Source organism: Coregonus clupeaformis, unplaced genomic scaffold (assembly GCF_020615455.1).
Source record: "Coregonus clupeaformis isolate EN_2021a unplaced genomic scaffold, ASM2061545v1 scaf0177, whole genome shotgun sequence".
Classification (NCBI taxonomy): Eukaryota; Metazoa; Chordata; class Actinopteri; order Salmoniformes; family Salmonidae; genus Coregonus; species Coregonus clupeaformis.
This window is the reverse complement of record NW_025533632.1, coordinates 554,986-574,903: the sequence shown is the minus strand read 5'-3', so window position 1 is coordinate 574,903 and position 19,918 is coordinate 554,986. Positions and strand designations below refer to the sequence as shown.

The window sequence follows — 19,918 nt, the reverse complement described above, 5'->3', positions numbered from 1 at the left end:
CAGGACAATGATCCTAAGCGCACAGCCATCATCTTCATTATCATCAACATCAGTAGTGTTCTATTGGTGGCCGAAGAGCTCCCTTCTGGGATAGATTAGAACTTCAGGTTTGGACCGGGACTTTGGCTGGAGAGTTTATGTAATAGCTAACTGGAGAGAGAGAGGGAGGGAGAGGGACTGGGCACGGGACGGAGGGAAAGAGAGGGGGAGGAGAGGAGGACTCAGAAAGAAAAGCTGATGGGAAACAAGAGAAGTAAAATGAGGAAGGTAAGGGATTATTCCTACGTTATTTCTTGTTGTTTAGATTATTTGGGATTTAGTATTGGAGATCTATTGATTATATTGATGTGTGAGAGACAGACGTAGTACAGTGCCTTCGGAAAGTATTCAGACTTTTTCCAAATGTTACGTTACAGCCTTATTCTAAAATTGATTACGTAGTTTTTTCCCCTCATCAATCAACACACAATACCCCATAATGACAAAGCAAAAACAGGTTTTTAGAAATCTTTGCAAATGTATTTAAACAAAAAAATACCTTATTGACATAAGTATTCAGACCCTTTGCTATGAGACTCTAAATTGAGCTCCGGTGCATCCTGTTTCCATTGATCATCCTTGAGATGTTTCTACGACTTGATTGGAGTCCACTTGTGGTAATTTCAATTGATTGGACATGATTTGGAATGGCACACACCTGTCTATATAATGTACCACATATGACAGTGCATGTCAGAGCAAAAACCAAGCCATGAGGTCGAAGGAATTGTCTGTACTGCTCCGAGACAGGATTGTGTTTAGGCACAGATCTGAGGAAGGGTACCAAAAAATGTCTGAAGCATTGAAGGTCCCCAAGAACACAGTGGCCTCCATCATTCTTAAATGGAAGAAGTTTGGAACCACCAAGACTCTTCCGCCAGGCCAATCTGAGCAATCCGGGGAGAATGGCCTACGTCTGGGAGGTGACCAAGAGCCCAATGGTCACTCTGACAGAGCTCTAGAGTTCCTTTGTGGAGATGGGAGAACCTTCCAGAAGGACCACCATCTCTACAGCACTCCACCAATCAGGCCTTTATGGTAGAGTGGCCAGATGGAAGCCACTCCTCAGTAAAAGGCACATGACAGCCCGCTTGGAGTTTGCCAAAAGGCACCTAAATACTCTCAGACCATGAGAAACCACATTCTCTGGTCTGATGAAACCAAGATTGAACTCTTTGGCCTGAATGCCAAGCGTCACGTCTGGAGGAAACCTGGCACCATTGCTATGGTGAAGCATGGTGGTGGAAACATCATGCTGTGGGGATGTTTTGCAGCGGCAGGGATTGGGAGACTAGTCAGGATCGAGGCAAAGAGGAACGGAGCAAAGTACAGAGATCCTTGATGAAATCCTGCTCCAGAGTGCTCAGGACCTCAGACTGGGGCTAAGGTTCACCTTCCAACAGGACAACGATCCTAAGCGCACAGCCAAGACAATGCAGGAGTGGCTTCAGGACAAGAATCTGAATGTCCTTGAGTGATCCCAGCCAGAGCCCGGACTTGAACCCGATTTGAACATCTCTGGAGAGACCTGAATATAGCTGTGCAGCAACGCTCCCCATCCAACCTGACAGAGCTTGAGAGCATCTGCAGAGAATAATTTGAAAAACTCCCCAAATACAGGTGTGCCAAGCTTGTAGCGTCATACCCAAGAAGACTCGATGCTGTAATCGCTGCCAAAGGTGCTTAAACAAAGTACTGAGTAAAGGGTCTGAATACTTATGTAAATGTAATATTTAATATTGTTTTTGGTATAAATTAGCAAAAATGTCAAAAAAGTTGTTTTTGCGTTGTCATTATGGGTTATTGTATGTTGATTGATGAGGGGGAAAAAACAATTCAATACATTTTAGAATAAGGCTGTACCGTAACAACATTTTGAAAAAGTCAAAGGGTCTGAATACTTTCCGAAGGCACACTATATATATATATTTTTTTTACAGTAGGCGGGGTAAATGTAACTTTTCTAAGACTTACAATGTGCATGACTTCAAAAATCAACATTATTGCTTGTACATTGACTTTTAGCTGAACCAGAAATGTGCTTTTTTAAATGTGTATTAGCATTGACGACACTGAGTCAACTGTACAGCATACTGGTTCATACACGCTGCTAGGAATGACTAACACCAGGAAGCATGGAAGGAAGCCTACTTTAGTGATCTAGTATACAACCTAGTGTGTCTTAGAACAAGGCACAGGGCTTAAAAACTACTTCACTCACCTGCCATTTTGATTGGCCGAACACACCTTTTCTGATCATTCTGATTGATTGGGCATGTGGTTGGTTCCCCTCCCTAAGGGGGTGTTCCCCTCGGAGGGGAGCGGAGCCCCATTGGCGGCGGCGATGCTTGGGGGCGTGGGGGTCCTGGAGGAAGAAGAAGAGGATGAAAGGAGCGAGGAGAGGAGGAGAGTGGTTGAGGAGCCGCTGTGTGCTGTGGTCCAGAACTGCACTGTGCTACACAACATCGTGGGGCCCGCCTGCATCTTCCTCAGAGAGGCGTTCATTCAGAGCCAGCTCGTACGTAACCTTACCGAAACACACACACTAATGTAAACTACATGCCATACTGATATAATAGTCATCCATTTATCCATTTCAGATATTTTGTCTGAACAAATCACCAGTTCTCTATGGTCCTTGACTAGCTTTTACAAGAGTGTAACACCATATGAGCTTGTATGTTCACCAATACTTTATATCCATCCCATAATATCATTACCATCATGATCACTTCATTAAACGTCACTCTGTCCACAGCTCTGACCCTATCCACCTGGATCACTTCAATCGTCACCCTGTCCACAGCTCTGCCCCTATCCACCTCTGGATCACTTCATCAAACGTCACCCTGTCCACAGCTCTGACCCTATCCACTCGATATCAGGTTCTATATCTATGGCACCAGCATCTCCCCTTGTGACATCATCATCACCCTCACATTACGAGCGGCGTGATTGGAGGAAACCACTACTACATCATCTCCACCAATGCACATCTGCCAACCCTGTGAGTGTCCCCTATCCGTTGATGCCCCTTTCCATTGTTTTTAGTGATGGCTTATTTACTTGACATATAGAGTCCACCGTACATTATTTTAGCAAGGGAAGACCACATCCTGCTGTGTTTTTTATATGATAATTTCCCACTATGTGGTTGGAATAATACTGTGAAATTGTAACAATGATGATAATGTCCTATTAGTGTAAGAGCTGTTTGAAAAGACCACCTGAAATTTCAGCTTGTTTTGCATGGGTGGATTTTTGGCCTGCCTGGCGACATCACCAAGTGATTTAAGTTAATAGACCAATAGCAAAGAGTTTCAAACCTCACTGCCAATAACAGCTAGTTTTCAGGTTACATATCCCTCCCGTTTGCCTCCTCCAATTAGACCCCTTACTCAGACCACTCCCAGACAGTCCTAGCAAAATTCTTGCTTGAGAAATGCAATTTTGCTAAGAAGCCATTTTTGTTTCTTTTTGACACTTTTAATTAAAAACCATCACAGTAAGGGATACTTCGGGATTGTTGCACTTCCCAAGAGTAAGATGAACTCGTGGATACCATTTCTGTGTCTGCGTGCAGTTTGAAGGAAGTTGCTAACTAGCGTCAGCGCAATTGCTAACTAGCATTAGCGCAATGAATGCATGCTAGCTGTTCCTGTAGACATCCAGTTATTGCTTTAACTCTACTTAGAATTGGCTCGCAAAACTACCTCTAACTTCCTTCATATTGGACGCAGAGACATAAAAAATGTGTCTCCATGAGTTGATCTGACTGGGGAAGTAGACAAAGAGAACATTGCCAAAATCCCAAAGTATCCCTTTAATTGATATCCAGAAATGATTTGATAGAAATAAAAACCTTTAAAATTTCTCAGTTTTGTGTAGAACAAAGAAAGACAAAAGAGAACGACGGCCAGTGCTCAGCCTGTTCCTGGAACAGATTGTACTGTAGATGTTGTCGAAGACAGAGTGTGTGGCGATAACACGGCCAGTGCTCAGCCTGTTCCTCAACGTTGTAATTTAGATGATGGATTCATCCACTGTTCACCGAGCGAGCAGCGTCTGATATAGCCTCTTATTCCAGATGAGTGTCTTTGTTCGAGTGAGATCATATCATCTCAGTCCCAAATGGAACCCTATTCCCTATTTAGTGCCCTACTACCAGGGCTCTGGTCAAAAGTAGTGCCCTATTTAGGGAATAGGGTGCCATTTTGTACACAGCCATAATCACACAAATAGGAGAGTAATTTCCTGATAGCAGCTATGCTAGGCTAATGCTAAGCGCTATTAGCTGGGTGTTTCCCATTTGGGCCAGGTACTTACAGTAACTGGGACTAACTAGCTAGCACTTGAAAGTGGATCTGTCCTTGGATGGACTGTAGAGGAGAAATATCACATTATGTTGGGAGATGGTGTGGTTTTGATGTCGCCATTTTGAATTGGAGATGCTTATTAGTGATGGGTATTTCGTAAACTAACGGCTTTTTTTGAACGGCTCTTTTTGGTGAACGTTGGAAATCGAATCGCATCGGTGAAAGAGCCGTTCATTTGGCTCCCTGATTTGCATACTGCTACTACTGCTTTTTTGAGCGCACAACAACGATTATGACGCGTTACAACAACATTGTCTAAAGAGGGTGAATCCTCACTAATTTGGCCAGGTAAAAATGCATTTGAATGTGCATATAACGGTCTGACATAATGGTAGCCTACTTTTTTGGCATTGCGTTAGAGATTTTAATTTTTTTTAATGGTTCTAGATTTTCAAGCATTTTTGAATGAAGAGCCGTTTGGGAGCCAAACGATGCGACTCACCGAAAAGTATTGGAATGCCAATCACACATACTTATGGGAGGCCAGTTTAGAGTCAAGTGGGCAGTGATTGGTCAATTTGAAAGCGTTGGACCATTTGAACCAATCATGGAGTGTAGTACTGATATCTATACAGGGCTGCCGATCAATCAATCATGAGAACCTAGTCTACAAAGGTTTGACCTAAAAGCTACAAAGGCGAGGAGGGTAAATGGGAGGGTATTGGACCATCTGACCCACTCATAGAGTTAACTCAATCTATACAGGGATTCAATCATGAGGATCTCTACAGGCTTGACCCATGATACACTGAACAAAAATATAAACGCAACATGCAACAATTTCAAAGATTTTACTGAGTTACAGTTCATATAAGGAAATCAGTCAATATAAATACATTCATTGGGCCCTAATCTATGGATTTCACATGACTGGGCAGGGGTGCAGCCATGGGTTGGCCTTGGAGGGCATAGGCCCACCCACTTGGGAGCCAGGCCCACCCACTGGGGAGCCAGGCCCAGCCAATCAGAATTAGTTTTTCTCCACAAAAGGGCTTTATTACACACAGAAATACTCCTCAGCAACCCCTGAAGAAACCGGATGTGGAGGTCCTGGGATGGCGTAGTTACACGTGGTCTGTGATTGTGAGGCCGGTTGGACGTACTGGCAAATTCTCTAAAATGACATTGGAGGCAACTTATGGTAGAGAAATGCATATTAAATTCTCTGGCAACAGCTCAGGTGGACATTCCTGCAGTCAGCCTGCCAATTGCACGCTCCTTCAAAAATTGAGACATTGGTGGTATTGGGTTGTGTGACAACTGCACAATTCAGAGTGGCCTTTTATTGTCCCCAGCAAAAGGTGCACCTGTGTAATGATCATGCTGTCTAATCAGCTTCTTGATATGCCAAACCTGTCAGGTGGATGGATTATCTTGGTAAAGGAGAAATGCTCACTAACAGGGATGTAAACTAATTTGTGCACTTTTTGTGCCTATGGAACATTTCTGGGATCTTTCATTTCAGCTCATGGGACCAACACTTTACATGTTGCATTTACATTTTTGTTCAGTATTCAAAAGTGAGATGATTCCTTGATAGCACAGAACAGATTAGGTAGAGTTAGAATGGAATATGGGTTAATACTCTATCGATCCAGAACACAAAGTACAGGTTTTGTAATCCCACAATTCTCTCTGTTCTCTTAAATGTAGATGAAAGTTGATCTAATGTCTGAGACCAGTAGGAAGTGTCTGTAGGTCCAGAGTGAACTATGAGCAATGCTGATGCATGTTGCTGGGGATATGAACCTATAAGTCCATATTTTTTGTATGGGGGCTGCAATGAGCTTCGCTATCAATCTGTCTGTCCTGTCCCTGTCTCTGTCTCTGTCTCTGTCCCTGTCTAGACAAAATGGTTGGTTACCCCAACAACTTGGTTGGAAGGTGAATGTCTAAATACAATTTTGTGTGTCTGTGTGTGTAAACAAGTCGATGAGCATAGTGCCGGCAGACAAATTAATAATAAAGAGGAGAAACAAGTAATAAGCATTAGTGATTTATCTTGATACAATTTAGCATAGATGTAATCTCTCTCCTGTTCTCTCTAATCCAATCCTGTCCTTTTACTATTCCTGGTGATGTGATTGTGATGTCATTGGCTGTCAATCACAGAACAGAACAAAATGGAAGACACATAACACGTGTGAAATAAGGCCGTTGTGACACATTCCAAACTCTCCAGCCACCCTAGAAAGCACACGACCGGGAGAAAATGGGTGTGCTTAGTCAAATTTGTGTCAAAGAACAGTAGAGCAAAACTCCATACCAACTCCATTCCAATGTGCATTTAGATGACATTACAGTATATAAACACTGACGTTTCAGGTCATACTGACCTTCATCAGAAATAACGTCAATGCTTTTGATATCATTGAGATAAATGATGGACTTTGAATTTATGAACGAGAGATTTGCGCCTTTATTTTTAGCAAGCAGATGTTGCTTATTTTGGCTGCGTCATCACCTCAGCATCAGTTGAAGTGCTGTGACTATCCTCCACCATCCAAACTCAATATGTTACTGTAACATGTATCCTATAGAACAGTCCCTGGTTTAGGACTCAATATGTTACTGTTACATGTATCCTATAGAACAGTCCCTGGTTTAGGACTCAATATGTTACTGTTACATGTATCCTATAGAACAGTCCCTGGTTTAGGACTCAACGTGTTACTGTAACATGTATCCTATAGAACAGTCCCTGGTTTAGGACTCAACGTGTTACTGTAACATGTATCCTATAGAACAGTCCCTGGTTTAGGACTCAACATGTTACTGTAACATGTATCCTATAGAACAGTCCCTGGTTTAGGACTCAACGTGTTACTGTAACATGTATCCTATAGAACAGTCCCAGGTTTAGGACTCAACGTGTTACTGTAACATGTATCCTATAGAACAGTCCCTGGTTTAGGACTCAACATGTTACTGTAACATGTATCCTATAGAACAGTCCCTGGTTTAGGACTCAACGTGTTACTGTAACATGTATCCTATAGAACAGTCCCTGGTTTAGGACTCAACATGTTACTGTAACATGTATCCTATAGAACAGTCCCTGGTTTAGGACTCAACATGTTACTGTAACATGTATCCTATAGAACAGTCCCTGGTTTAGGACTCAACATGTTACTGTAACATGTATCCTATAGAACAGTCCCTGGTTTAGGACTCAACATGTTACTGTAACATGTATCCTATAGAACAGTCCCTGGTTCAGGACTCAACATGTTACTGTAACATGTATCCTATAGAACAGTCCCTGGTTTAGGACTCAACATGTTACTGTAACATGTATCCTATAGAACAGTCCCTGGTTTAGGACTCAACATGTTACTGTAACATGTATCCTATAGAACAGTCCCTGGTTTAGGACTCAACATGTTACTGTAACATGTATCCTATAGAACAGTCCCTGGTTTAGGACTCAACATGTTACTGTAACATGTATCCTATAGAACAGTCCCTGGTTCAGGACTCAACATGTTACTGTAACATGTATCCTATAGAACAGTCCCAGGTTTAGGACTCAACATGTTACTGTAACATGTATCCTACAGAACAGTCCCTGGTTCAGGACTGAGGATGTACAGGCTTGGTGCTGTTTAAAAAAGGTTTTCTGAGTGCATGCGTGCGTATATTCACGTGTTCCCCACTCGTACTAAAACCCCCAAATCTCCTCATCTCCATTTGTGGCCTGGCAACCTCTCCCCTGTAATCTGTTTTGACCTATGACCCTGGCTGCATGTCATACACTACCCAAAGTAGAAGAAATCAATTCAGATCAAATGCAATTTTATTTGTCACATGCTTAGTAAACAACAGGTGTAGACTAACAGTGAAATGCTTACCCGGTGCCCGGTCACTGGCAGAACCCACTGAGTGTGTGTGTGTGTGTGCCCAGTCATTGGCAGAACCTACTGTATGTTTTGAGACTGACTACGTTGCAGTCAGATTGCACAACATCACTGATCACTCTACAAATCCCCTTGCAACAAACTGATCCCCTCTAACCCGCGGCCTGTGTCTACCTCACACGGACTGCATCCCAAATGGTACCCTATTCCCTTTTGATTCATGGGCCCTGGTCAAAAGTAGTGCGCTTTAAATAGAATAGGGTGGCATTTGGGACACAGCCACTTTGATGTAGCCTACCACTGACAGACAGAGCAGTGCAGCCAATCACAGGCGACGGAATAGGACTGTGTTGAGCGAACTGAGGTTACTAAAGCCAATCGGATCACATGCTGAGTAATCCTGTAACAAACCGCTGGTCTGGCTGCGTAACATTCATTCATGGGGTTTTAGAAATGAGGGAGGGAGGCAGTGAGGGGAGAGAGTGAAAGGATACAACTTGTGTGAGAGAGAGAAGTGAATGAATCCTCTGTATTTAGGTTTCTGCCAACTCTCACTCTCAAATGAGTCCATATCAAATGAGTCCATATCAAATGAGTCCATATCAAATGCTTTACTACCTGTCTAGTTCAGTCCGCAACATTCAGATGGAGCTACATCAAAGATGTGCTTTTCTCTTTGTTTTTATGAGGATGTTTCTCTGTCAGTCACTGTGTGTTTGTATTTCTGTGCATCAACACTAAAGTATATTCAGTGTGTGTGTGTGTGTGTGTGTGTGTGTGTGTGTGTGTGTGTGTGTGTGTGTGTGTGTGTGTGTGTGTGTGTGTGTGTGTGTGTGTCCATGCGAGCTAACACACTGTCTGTCACTCTGTGTGTGTCCCCTCCAATCTGAAACCCTGCAGGACAGAGACCTACGGCCAGAAGAGATTGAAGGTACAGATAAGACATTACACAGAGCCAGTCAACACCATTATCCTCCCGCTCTCCCTGTTTCCTTCAGTCAACACCGTTATCCTCCCTCTCTCCCTGTTTCTTTCAGTCAACACCGTTATCCTCCCTCCCTCCCTGTTTCTCTCAGTCAACACTGTTATCCTCCCTCTCTCCCTGTTTCTCTCAGCCAACACCGTCATCCTCCCTCTTTCCCTGTTTCTCTCAGTCAACACCATTATCCTCCCTCTCTCCCTGTTTTCTCAGTCAACACCGTTATCCTCCCTCTCTCCCTGTTTTCTCAGTCAACACCGTTATCCTCCCTCTCTCCCTGTTTTTTCTCAGTCAACACCGTCATCCTCCCTCTATCCCTGTTTCTCTCAGTCAACACTGTTATCCTCCCTCTCTCCCTGTTTTTCTCAGTCAACACCGTTATCCTCCCTCTATCCCTGTTTCTCTCAGGCAACACTGTTATCCTCCCTCTCTCCCTGTTTTCTCAGTCAACACCGTTATCCTCGCTCTCTCCCTGTTTTTCTCAGTCAACACCGTCATCCTCCCTCTCTCCCTGTTTCCCTCAGTCAACACCGTCATCCTCCCTCTTTCTCCTTGTTTCTCTCTCTCTCTTCCTGTCTTTTCCATACATACTCACATTTTCAACATACTGTATTTAGTCCCAGACAACAACAATACATCCCAGTGTTCTGGCTCTACTATGTTGTCCTCCTTTAAAACTTAGATACTTTGTGGCTGCTGGTTTTTCCGCCTCTCATACAGGAGTTCTAAAGCCCTAGTTCACAATTATATGTATTTGTTTATCAGGGGGACTGCATCACCCTCAGCACCCCTACTTCCTGTGGCTATGGGTGTGGCTTGTCATCAAAGAGTCTGCAATGAATATAAGAAACAATGTATATTTTTCAAATTTCTATTCAACACATCTACCCCTCCTCTTCTCCACCTCCTCTCCCCCTATCCGTCTCTCCTCACCCCTCTCTCCTCTCCTCTCCCCCATCCCCCCTCTTCCCTGTGCAGAGCTGAAGGAGGCGTTCGGGGAGTTTGACAAGGATAAAGATGGTTACATCAGCTGTAAGGAACTTGGAGAGTGCATGAGGACTATGGGGTACATGCCCACTGAGATGGAGCTCATCGAACTCAGCCAGAACATCTGTGAGTCACACACACACACGGATGTAAAGATACGCATGCACACATTGTGAGCGTGCACGCATGCAGCACACACACGCACATTAACCAGAGAAAGCCAGGGCATACCCACTGTGTGTAGTATTTGAAGCTCTTCAGCTCTTCATCGCCCCCATAACCACTTCTGTAATGACTCTTGTTTCCCTCCAGGTGGCGGCAGAGTGGACTTTGAGGACTTTGTGGAGCTGATGGGTCCTAAGATGTTGGCAGAGACAGCAGACATGATAGGAGTGAAGGAGCTCAGGGATGCTTTCAAAGAAGTACGGAGACCCAATATTCATCATATTATATCTGTTTACAATATAAGACCACAGAAATGTAATTAGAAGTTATTTTCTATTAACCTGCTCTTTCTATACCTCTCTCTTTCTCTATCCCTGTAATCTCTCCTCTCCCTTTCTACTACTCTCTTCCCCTTTTTCTGTTCCTCTCTCCCTCACCTCACCTCTCTTCTTCTTCTTCTTCTTCTTCTTCTTCAGTTTGACTCTAACGGGGACGGTCAGATCAGCCTGGCTGAACTGAAGGAGGCCATGAAGAAGCTGGTGGGGGAGCAGCTCAACCAACCGGAGATTGACGAGATCCTCAGAGACGTTGACCTCAACGGGGACGGCCTGCTCGACTTCGAGGGTGAGGGGAGAGAGGGGGAGAGATGGGGAAAGAGATAAGGAGATGGTTTGGTGAACATCAAAGGGGAGGAAAGGGTGTGGAGAGGAGTAGAAAGGAACTAAGAGAAAGGAGGAGAGAGAGAGGGGATGAGGGAAGGAGGGCGAGGAGATGAGGGAAGGAGAGGGCGAGGGGATGAGGGAAGGAGGGCGAGGAGATGAGGGAAGGAGGGCGAGGAGATGAGGGAAGGAGGGGCGAGGAGATGAGGGAAGGAGAGGGCGAGGGGATGAGGGAAGGAGGGGCTAGGGGATGAGGGAAGGAGAGGGCGAGGGGATGAGGGAAGGAGAGAGAGGGGGAGGGGATGAGGAAGGAGGGCGAGGGGATGAGGGCGAGGGGATAAGGGAAGGAGAGGGTGAGGGGATGAGGGAAGGAGAGGGCGAGGGGATGAGGGAAGGAGAGGGCGAGGAGATGAGGGAAGGAGAGGGCGAGGGGATGAGGGAAGGAGAGAGAGGGGGGATGAGGGAAGGAGAGAGAGGGGGTGGGGATGAGGGAAGTAGATAGAGGGGAGGGGATGAGGGAAGGAAAGAGAGGATTAGGGATGAGGGAGAGAGGACGAGGGGGAGGGGATGAGGGAAGGAGAGAGAGGATGAGGGATGAGGGAGAGAGGACGAGGGGGAGGGGATGAGGGAAGGAGAGCAAAGGGATGAGAGAGGGGATGAAGGAAGGAGAGAGAGGGGATGAGGGAAGAAGAGACGGGGGATGATGGAAGGAGGGAAGGAGAAAGAGAGGATGAGGGAAGGAGAGAGGGGATGAGGGATGGGGAGAGAGGATGAGGGGGAGGGGATGAGGGAAGGAGGGAGAGGTGATGAAGGAAGGAGAGCGAGGGGATGAGGGAAGGAGAGAGAGGGGATGAGGGAAGGAGAGAGAGGGGATGAGGGAAGGAGGGCGAGGGGATGAAGGAAGGAGAGAGAGGGGTGAAGGAAGGAGAGAGAGGGGATGAGGGAAGGAGGGCGAGGGGATGAGGGAAGGAGAGAGAGGGGATGAGGGAAGGAGAGAGAGGGGATGAGGGAAGGAGAGGGCGAGGGGATGAGGGAAGGAGAGGCGAGGGGATGAGGGAAGGAGAGGGCGAGGATGAGAGAGGGGTGGGGATGAGGGAAGTAGATAGAGGGGGAGGGGATGAGGGAAGGAGAGAGAGGATGAGGGATGAGGGAGAGAGGACGAGGGGGAGGGGATGAGGGAAGGAGAGAGAGGATGAGGGATGAGGGAGAGAGGACGAGGGGGAGAGGACGAGGGGGAGGGGATGAGGGAAGGAGAGCAAAGGGATGAGAGAGGGGATAAGGGAAGGAGAGAGAGGGGATGAGGGAAGAAGAGACAGGGGATGATGGAAGGAGGGAAGGAGGGGAGAGGGGATGAGGGAAGGAGAGAGGGGATGAGGGATGGGGAGAGAGGATGAGGGGGGAGGGGATGAGGGAAGGAGGGAGAGGTGATGAAGGAAGGAGAGCGAGGGGATGAGAGGGGGATGAAGGAAGGAGTGACGGGATGATGGAAGGAGGGAAGGAGGGAGAGGGGATGAGGGGAGGAGAGAGAGGAGATGAGGGAAGGAGAGAGAGGATGAGGGGGAGGGGATGAGGGAAGGAGGGAGAGGTGATGAAGGAAGGAGAGCGAGGGGATGAGGGAAGGAGAGAGAGGGGATGAGGGAAGGAGAGAGAGGGGATGAGGGAAGGAGGGCGAGGGGATGAGGGAAGGAGAGAGAGGGGTGAAGGAAGGAGAGAGAGGGGTGAAGGAAGGAGAGAGAAGATGAGTGAATGAGAGAGAGAGTGTGTGAGGGAAGGAGAGAGAGGGGATGAGGGGAGAACTAAAGGATCAGAGAGGAGAATGTGAGGACATTGAGATATGATGAAGGTTGCCCTCTACTACAATACTATGTTCACCCTGATTCACCATACTAACACTCACCATGTTGTCACTACTAACACTCACCATGTTGTCACGATACTAATACTCACTATGTTGTCACCATACTAATACTCACCATGTTGTCACCATACCAATACTCACCATGTTGTCACCATACCAATACTCACCATGTTGTCACCATACCAATACTCACCATGTTTCACCATACCAATACTCACTATGTTGTCACAATACTAATACTCACTATGTTGTTACCATACTAATACTCACCATGTTGTCACCATACTAATACTCACTATGTTGTCACTATACTAATACTCACCATGTTGTCACCATACCAATACTCACCATGTTGTCACCATACCAATACTCACCATGTTTCACCATACCAATATTCACTATGTTGTCACAATACTAATACTCACTATGTTGTCACCATACTAATACTCACCATGTTGTCACCATACTAATATGCACTATGTTGTTACCATACTAATACTCACCATGTTGTCACTATACTAATACTCACCATGTTGTCACTATACTAATACTCACTACGTTGTCATTATACTAATACTCACCATGTTTACCATACTAATACTCGCCATGCGGTCACTAAACTAATACTCACCATGTTGTCACCATACCAATACTCACTATGTTGTCACTTTACTAATACTCATAGTTTGTGTTCTCTCTACAGAGTTTGTCAGGATGATGTCTCGCTGACTCTCCTGGCCAGAAGACCATGATGACATGACTAGTCAACAACAACAACCTCCTCTATTAGATGTTATGGACCAGTCCTCAGTATGTTGTTGTACATTTAATTACAATATTATTGATGTACAAATATTTAATGTTGTTTTTAGGGTATTTGTTGATACTTTTGTATTGCTATAGCAACAATCCCTAATAATACTGTATGTATGTTTTTGTTGTATAAATGTAACGTTATAATAATAATAATAATAATTGTATTTGTAAAGTGCTTTTCATGCATTATGTTTAAAGTGCTACACTATGTTATCAGTTAAAGTGATGCTCTTGTATAGTTTCAGCCAGCAGTTTTGAAAGTAGTGCTAACGAGCCAAAACGGGTCGCTGAAAGTTGTGCACAATTGTGTATTACGTCATCCATTTTGTATGATATGTTACGTCTTGAAAAAAAACACAATATTATGATACGAATTCCAATTCGTACAATATGTTACGAATTTGTAAGTGCTTCAGATCCCGGACTGCATCATTTAAAAAAATACTGATTTATTGATAAATTATTTTCATATTATTGATCAGAGACTAAGAGCAGAGTAAAGGTCTGATTATATCATAGTGATGTTGACATACAGTTGAAGTCGGAAGTTTACATACACCTTATATTTAAACCAAATACATTTAAACTCAGTTTTTCACAATTCCTGACATTTAATCATAGTAAAAATTCCCTGTCTTAGGTCAGTTAGGATCAACACTGTATAGCATGATGCTGCCACCCCCGTGCTTCACAGTTGGGATGGTGTTCTTTGGCTTGCAAGCCCCCCCCTTTTCCTCCAAACATAACGATGGTCATTATGGCCAAACAGTTCTATTTTTGTTTCATCAGACCAGAGGACATTTCCCCAAAAAGTACGATCTTTGTCCCCATGTGCAGTTGTAAACCGTAGTCTGGCTTTTTTATGGCGGTTTTGGAGCAGTGGCTTCTTCCTTGCTGAGCGGCCTTTCAGGTTATGTCGATATAGGACTTGTTTTACTGTCGATATAGATACTTTTGTACCCGTTTCCTCCAGCATCTTCACAAGGTCCTTTGCTGTTGTTCTGGGATTGATTTGCACTTTTCGCACCAAAGTACGTTAATCTCTAGGAGACAGAACGCGTCTCCTTCCTGAGCGGTATGATGGCTGCGTGGTCCCATGGTGTTTATACTTGCGTACTATTGTTTGTACAGATGAACGTGGTACCTTCAGGCATTTGGAAATTGCTCCCAAGGATGAACCAGACTTGTGGAGGTCTACAATTTTTTTCTGAGGTCTTGGCTGATTTCTTTTCATTTTCCCATGATGTCAAGCAAAGAGGCACTGAGTTTGAAGGTAGGCCTTGAAATACACCCACAGGTACACCTCCAATTGACTCAAATGATGTCAATTAGCCTATCAGAAGCTTCTAAAGCCATGACATCATTTTCTGGACTTTTCCAAGCTGTTTAAAGGCACAGTAAACTTGTGTATGTAAACTTCTGACCTACTGGAATTCTGATACATTAAGTTAAATAATCTGTCTGTAAACAATTGTTGGAAAAATGACTTGTGTCATGTACAAAGTAGATGTCCTAACCGACTTGCCAAAACTATAGTTTGTTAACAAGAAATGTGTGGAATGGTTGAAAAATGAGTTAATGACTTCAACCTAAGTGTATGTAAACTTCCGCCTTCAACTGTATCACTAGAATTACAACAAATGTTCATTCAAGTAGTTTCATCAATTTGATTTATTTATGTATTTATTTACCTAAAAGGGAATTAATTACAGATAACTTTGTGTCAAACAATTTGTATTGTATTTAAAGACTAACTATACATCCTTGTTAGTTTGTTTGGTAGAGGAATCATAGACTGTTACATGCATTTTCCTACAATAAAATAATGCTGTGACTTTTAAATGTATTAAATCAGAGGTATACACATTTTTTACATTTGACAAAACTGAACAATAGAATAATGAACTTGTTACATAATCTTTTAACATGCAACTACAGTAGCCCTTAATACATCTCCATTGTATAAGATGAAGAGCAGGACTATAAAAAGCCTTTTCCAATGTACAGTATGTAGGCATGTTGTCATGGTAATGTAAACATAACATAATCACATCTCTATGAATGTTAAACTCTAATGGACCATTCACAATAACATGATGTACAGAACATTCTGCATGATTTTAGGATCCCCTTTCAGCCCCTCGTTGGGCTAGTCTTTCAAAGACTAAATGAATGGCATACGAGATAAAATTAAAGAAAACCAAAGACAATACACAATATCAAATATCAACAACAAAAAAATACCTTTATTTCATTTTTTTACAGAGTTACACTTCTCTCTTGCACTGATATCCTTGTTGTAATCACAATGAACATGATCTACATTCACTTCTAATCAAAATGGTTATAAAAACAATTGTGAATATATTTGTCTAACATTGTGATTGAAGACTATACTCCAGTCCAAGTCAACTACTAGTTAACAGTATGATAATAATCTCCACCCGGCACAGCCAGAAGAGGACTGGCCACCAGTCAGAGCCTGGTTCCTCTCTAGGTTTTTTCCTAGGTTCTTGCCTTTCTAGGGAGTTTTTTCTAGCCACCGTGACTCTACCTCTGTATTGCTTGCTGTTTGGGGTTTTAGGCTGGGTTTTTGTATAATTATAAGCACGTTTTGACATCTGCTGATGTAAAAAGGGCTTTATTAAATACATTTGATTGATTGTGAGTATGTATGATATAACTTCACCTTCCTATACTGCAGGTGTCTGTCAGTCTACAGCAGAGCATATGAGCGGAGTGGAGCGGTGAGAATCTCAGCTCCTCGCTCACGGAGCTGTTCACCCCTCCGCTCCCCCCGCTCAAAGCCACATCAGGCCAGTCCGCTCATTATCGCTCAGCGCTCAACGCAGTTTGCATCGCGCTCCACTCAAATCGCCCCCCGCTCACTCCAAAAAAGGAACAAAATCTGCATGTATTTCACTTTTAGTTTAAACCACAGCCTTACTTTATCTCCCCGAATTTGTTGCATACAGACTCATCTCGGATTATCCATTCTGTCTTGAAACGGGGATCTAACACTGACGCTAAAATTAGATGTTAATCAGTATAGTATATTCCATAGTGAATTGACACGTTGTTTGCCAAAGTTTCTGCAAAAGCAGCAATGCCCATTGGAAGTGCAGCGTGAGTGTAATCGGTGAGCAGGGATTTGATTTCTGTGACAGCAGGGAGGATCATCCCCAGGTTCCCCAGCTCCTTCTGCATTTTGTCTGTGAGGTCTGCTAGTGGTGTCAGCACACTGACAAGGTGCGTCAGCTGCCGTACTTGATTCAGGGTGATGTTAGCAACATTAGACTTGAGTTTGTTTTGCCATAACGGGTCTTGTTGGAACAACCGGATGAACAACTGAATCATCCGCAGCTGGCTGCTCCATCGAATGGCGCAGGCATTTGTGGGGCGGACACCTAATTGGTCGGTTTCCTCTGTGCTCTTGCGTACACTTTTCACCAGGTGCCCGACTTTCACTAACAGCCTATTAATGTTGTTGTGCTCGTTAACAGCGTTTTTGATCGCCAGCTGAAGCATGTGAATGGGGCATCTCAGATGTAAATTTGACAAAGTAAAGTACTGATTTATCATAGTTTCTTGGGGGGGTGTAGCCCGGTTGAGCTGCGCTGGCGAAATGTTGTATCCCTTCGCGTTCTCCTTTACTCAGCGGTTCATAGTCCATGAAAATCATTTCGAAAAATGCTACATCCAGCTCTCTTTTTCTCTCCCTTGTTATGGTTGGGCCTTTGCGTGCAGTGAATAAACTTTTGAATTCCTCAACCCTTTTCTCTTGTTGCTGCTGCTGCTCCTCTCGCTCTATAAAATACAAATTCATGGAGGACACAAATTAAATTAAACAGATGGATTCTGGGTCAGGCTTGAGCATGCTTCAGACTCGTGGTGAGAGAGAGCGAAATTGGAACGGGAAATAGGGCGAGGCTCCGTCCTTTTAAAAATGCCGCTCTGTGCTCTGTTCAAAATCCGTCTGCTCACGCTCCACGCTCGCTCCCGCTCCACTCCGCTCCACTCCGCTCACATGCTCTGGTCTACAGTATGGTATAACTCCACCTTCCTTCCTATACTGCAGGTACCTGTCAGTCAGTGATGTCAACTCAAACACTACTCTTGCTACAAGGCCTTGTTGAAGGTTGTGTGAAACGGCAACTTGTTGGCAGTAGCCAAATGTGTTCCTACAGTGAGGAGAACAAGTATTTGATACACTGCCGATTTTGCAGGTTTTCCTACTTACAAAGCATGTAGAGGTCTGTAATTTTTATCATAGGTACACTTCAACTGTGAGAGACGGAATCCAGAAAATCACATTGTATGATTTTTAAGTAATTAATTTGCATTTTATTGCATGACAAAAGTATTTGATACATCAGAAAAGCAGAACTTAATATTTGGTACAGAAACCTTTGTTTGCAATTACAGAGATCATACGTTTCCTGTAGGTCTTGACCAGGTTTGCACACACTGCAGTAGGGATTTTGGCCCACTCCTCCATACAGACCTTCTCCGGATCCTTCAGGTTTCGGAGCTGTCGCTGGGCAATACGGACTTTCAGCTCCCTCCAAAGATTTTCTATTGGGTTCAGGTCTGAAGACTGGCTAGGCCACTCCAGGACCTTGAGATGCTTCTTACGGAGCCACTCCTTAGTTGCCCTGGCTGTGTGTTTCGGGTCGTTGTCATGCTGGAAGACCCAGCCACGACCCATCTTCAATGCTCTTACTGAGGGAAGGAGGTTGTTGGCCAAGATCTTGCGATACATGGCCCCATCCATCCTCCCCTCAATACGGTCCAGTCGTCCTGTCCCCTTTGCAGAAAAGCCTCCCCAAAGAATGATGTTTCCACCTCCATGCTTCACAGTTGGGATGGTGTTCTTGGGGTTGTACTCATCCTTCTTCTTCCTCCAAACACGGCAAGTGGAGTTTAGACCAAAAAGCTATATTTTTGTCTCATCAAACCACATGACCTTCTCCCATTCCTCCTCTGGATCATCCAGATGGTCATTGGAAAGCTTCAGATGGGCCTGGACATGCGCTGGCTTGAGCAGGGGGACCTTGAGTGCTCTGCAGGATTTTAATCCATGACGGCGTAGTGTGTTACTAATGGTTTTCTTTGAGACTGTGGTCCCAGCTCTCTTCAAGTCATTGACCAGGTCCTGCCGTGTAGTTCTGGGCTGATCCCTCGACTTCCTCATGATCATTGATGCCCCACGAGGTGAGATCTTGCATGGAGCCCCAGACCGAGGGTGATTGACCGTCATCTTGAACTTCTAATAATTGCGCCAACAGTTGTTGCCTTCTCACCAAGCTGCTTGCCTATTGTCCTGTAGCCCATCCCAGCCTTGTGCAGGTCTACAATTGTATCCCTGATGTCCTTACACAGCTCTCTGGTCTTGGCCATTGTGGAGAGGTTGGAGTCTGTTTGATTGAGTGTGTGGACAGGTGTCTTTTATACAGGTAATGTTCAAACAGGTGCAGTTAATACAGGTAATGAGTGGAGAACAGGAGGGCTTCTTAAAGAAAAACTAACAGGGCTGTGAGAGCCAGAATTCTTACTGGTTGGTAGGTGATCAAAAACTTATGTCATGCAATAAAATGCAAATTAATTACTTAAAAATCATACACTGTGATTTTCTGGATTTTTGTTTTAGATTCCGTCTCTCACAGTTGAAGTGTACCTATGATTTTAAAAAAAGACCTCTACATGCTTTGTAAGTAGGAAAACCTGCAAAATCGGCAGTGTATCAAATACTTGTTCTCCTCACTGTACATGGATATGCCAAGATAAAGGCTTTTCTTTCTGCAACTATCTGGTAAGAGTTCTGTGGTATCTTTTGGATGGTCAGTATCCTAATTTAGTCTAAAATGTTTCTAGTTTTTTTATGATTGTGAAAGGTGGTACATTTTGATCAACAGTTTCTTCCTTCAACAAACCAATCAAGGTAAGTGAAAGATAAAAAAAAGTTTCCGATCAGCTGCGATGGTGAAATTGTATTGGAATTGAGAGATGAGCCATTTTTACAAGTTCCTGGTTGAAGTGACTACTTCTGGCTTTAAAAAAATAATTTAAAAAAATATTCATGCAATATATATATATATATATATATATATATATATATATATATATATATATATATATATATATATATATATATATATATATATATTAGTCATTTCCATAGC

General features: G+C 43.9%; 1 protein-coding gene across 1 annotated transcript in view; it reads left to right on the top strand.

The window, feature by feature from the left end:
* Positions 1-14,337, top strand: part of LOC121535929 (calcium-binding protein 2-like) — a 31,707-nt gene extending 17,370 nt beyond the window's left edge. The window contains exons 3-7 of the mRNA XM_045213954.1: positions 9,173-9,203; positions 10,230-10,364; positions 10,551-10,660; positions 10,880-11,027; positions 13,624-14,337. Of these exons, the coding sequence (XP_045069889.1) occupies positions 9,173-9,203; positions 10,230-10,364; positions 10,551-10,660; positions 10,880-11,027; positions 13,624-13,649 (450 nt within the window). The 3' untranslated portion in view covers positions 13,650-14,337. The remainder of the gene's footprint in view (positions 1-9,172; positions 9,204-10,229; positions 10,365-10,550; positions 10,661-10,879; positions 11,028-13,623) is intronic.
* The last annotated feature ends 5,581 nt before the right edge of the window (positions 14,338-19,918 follow it).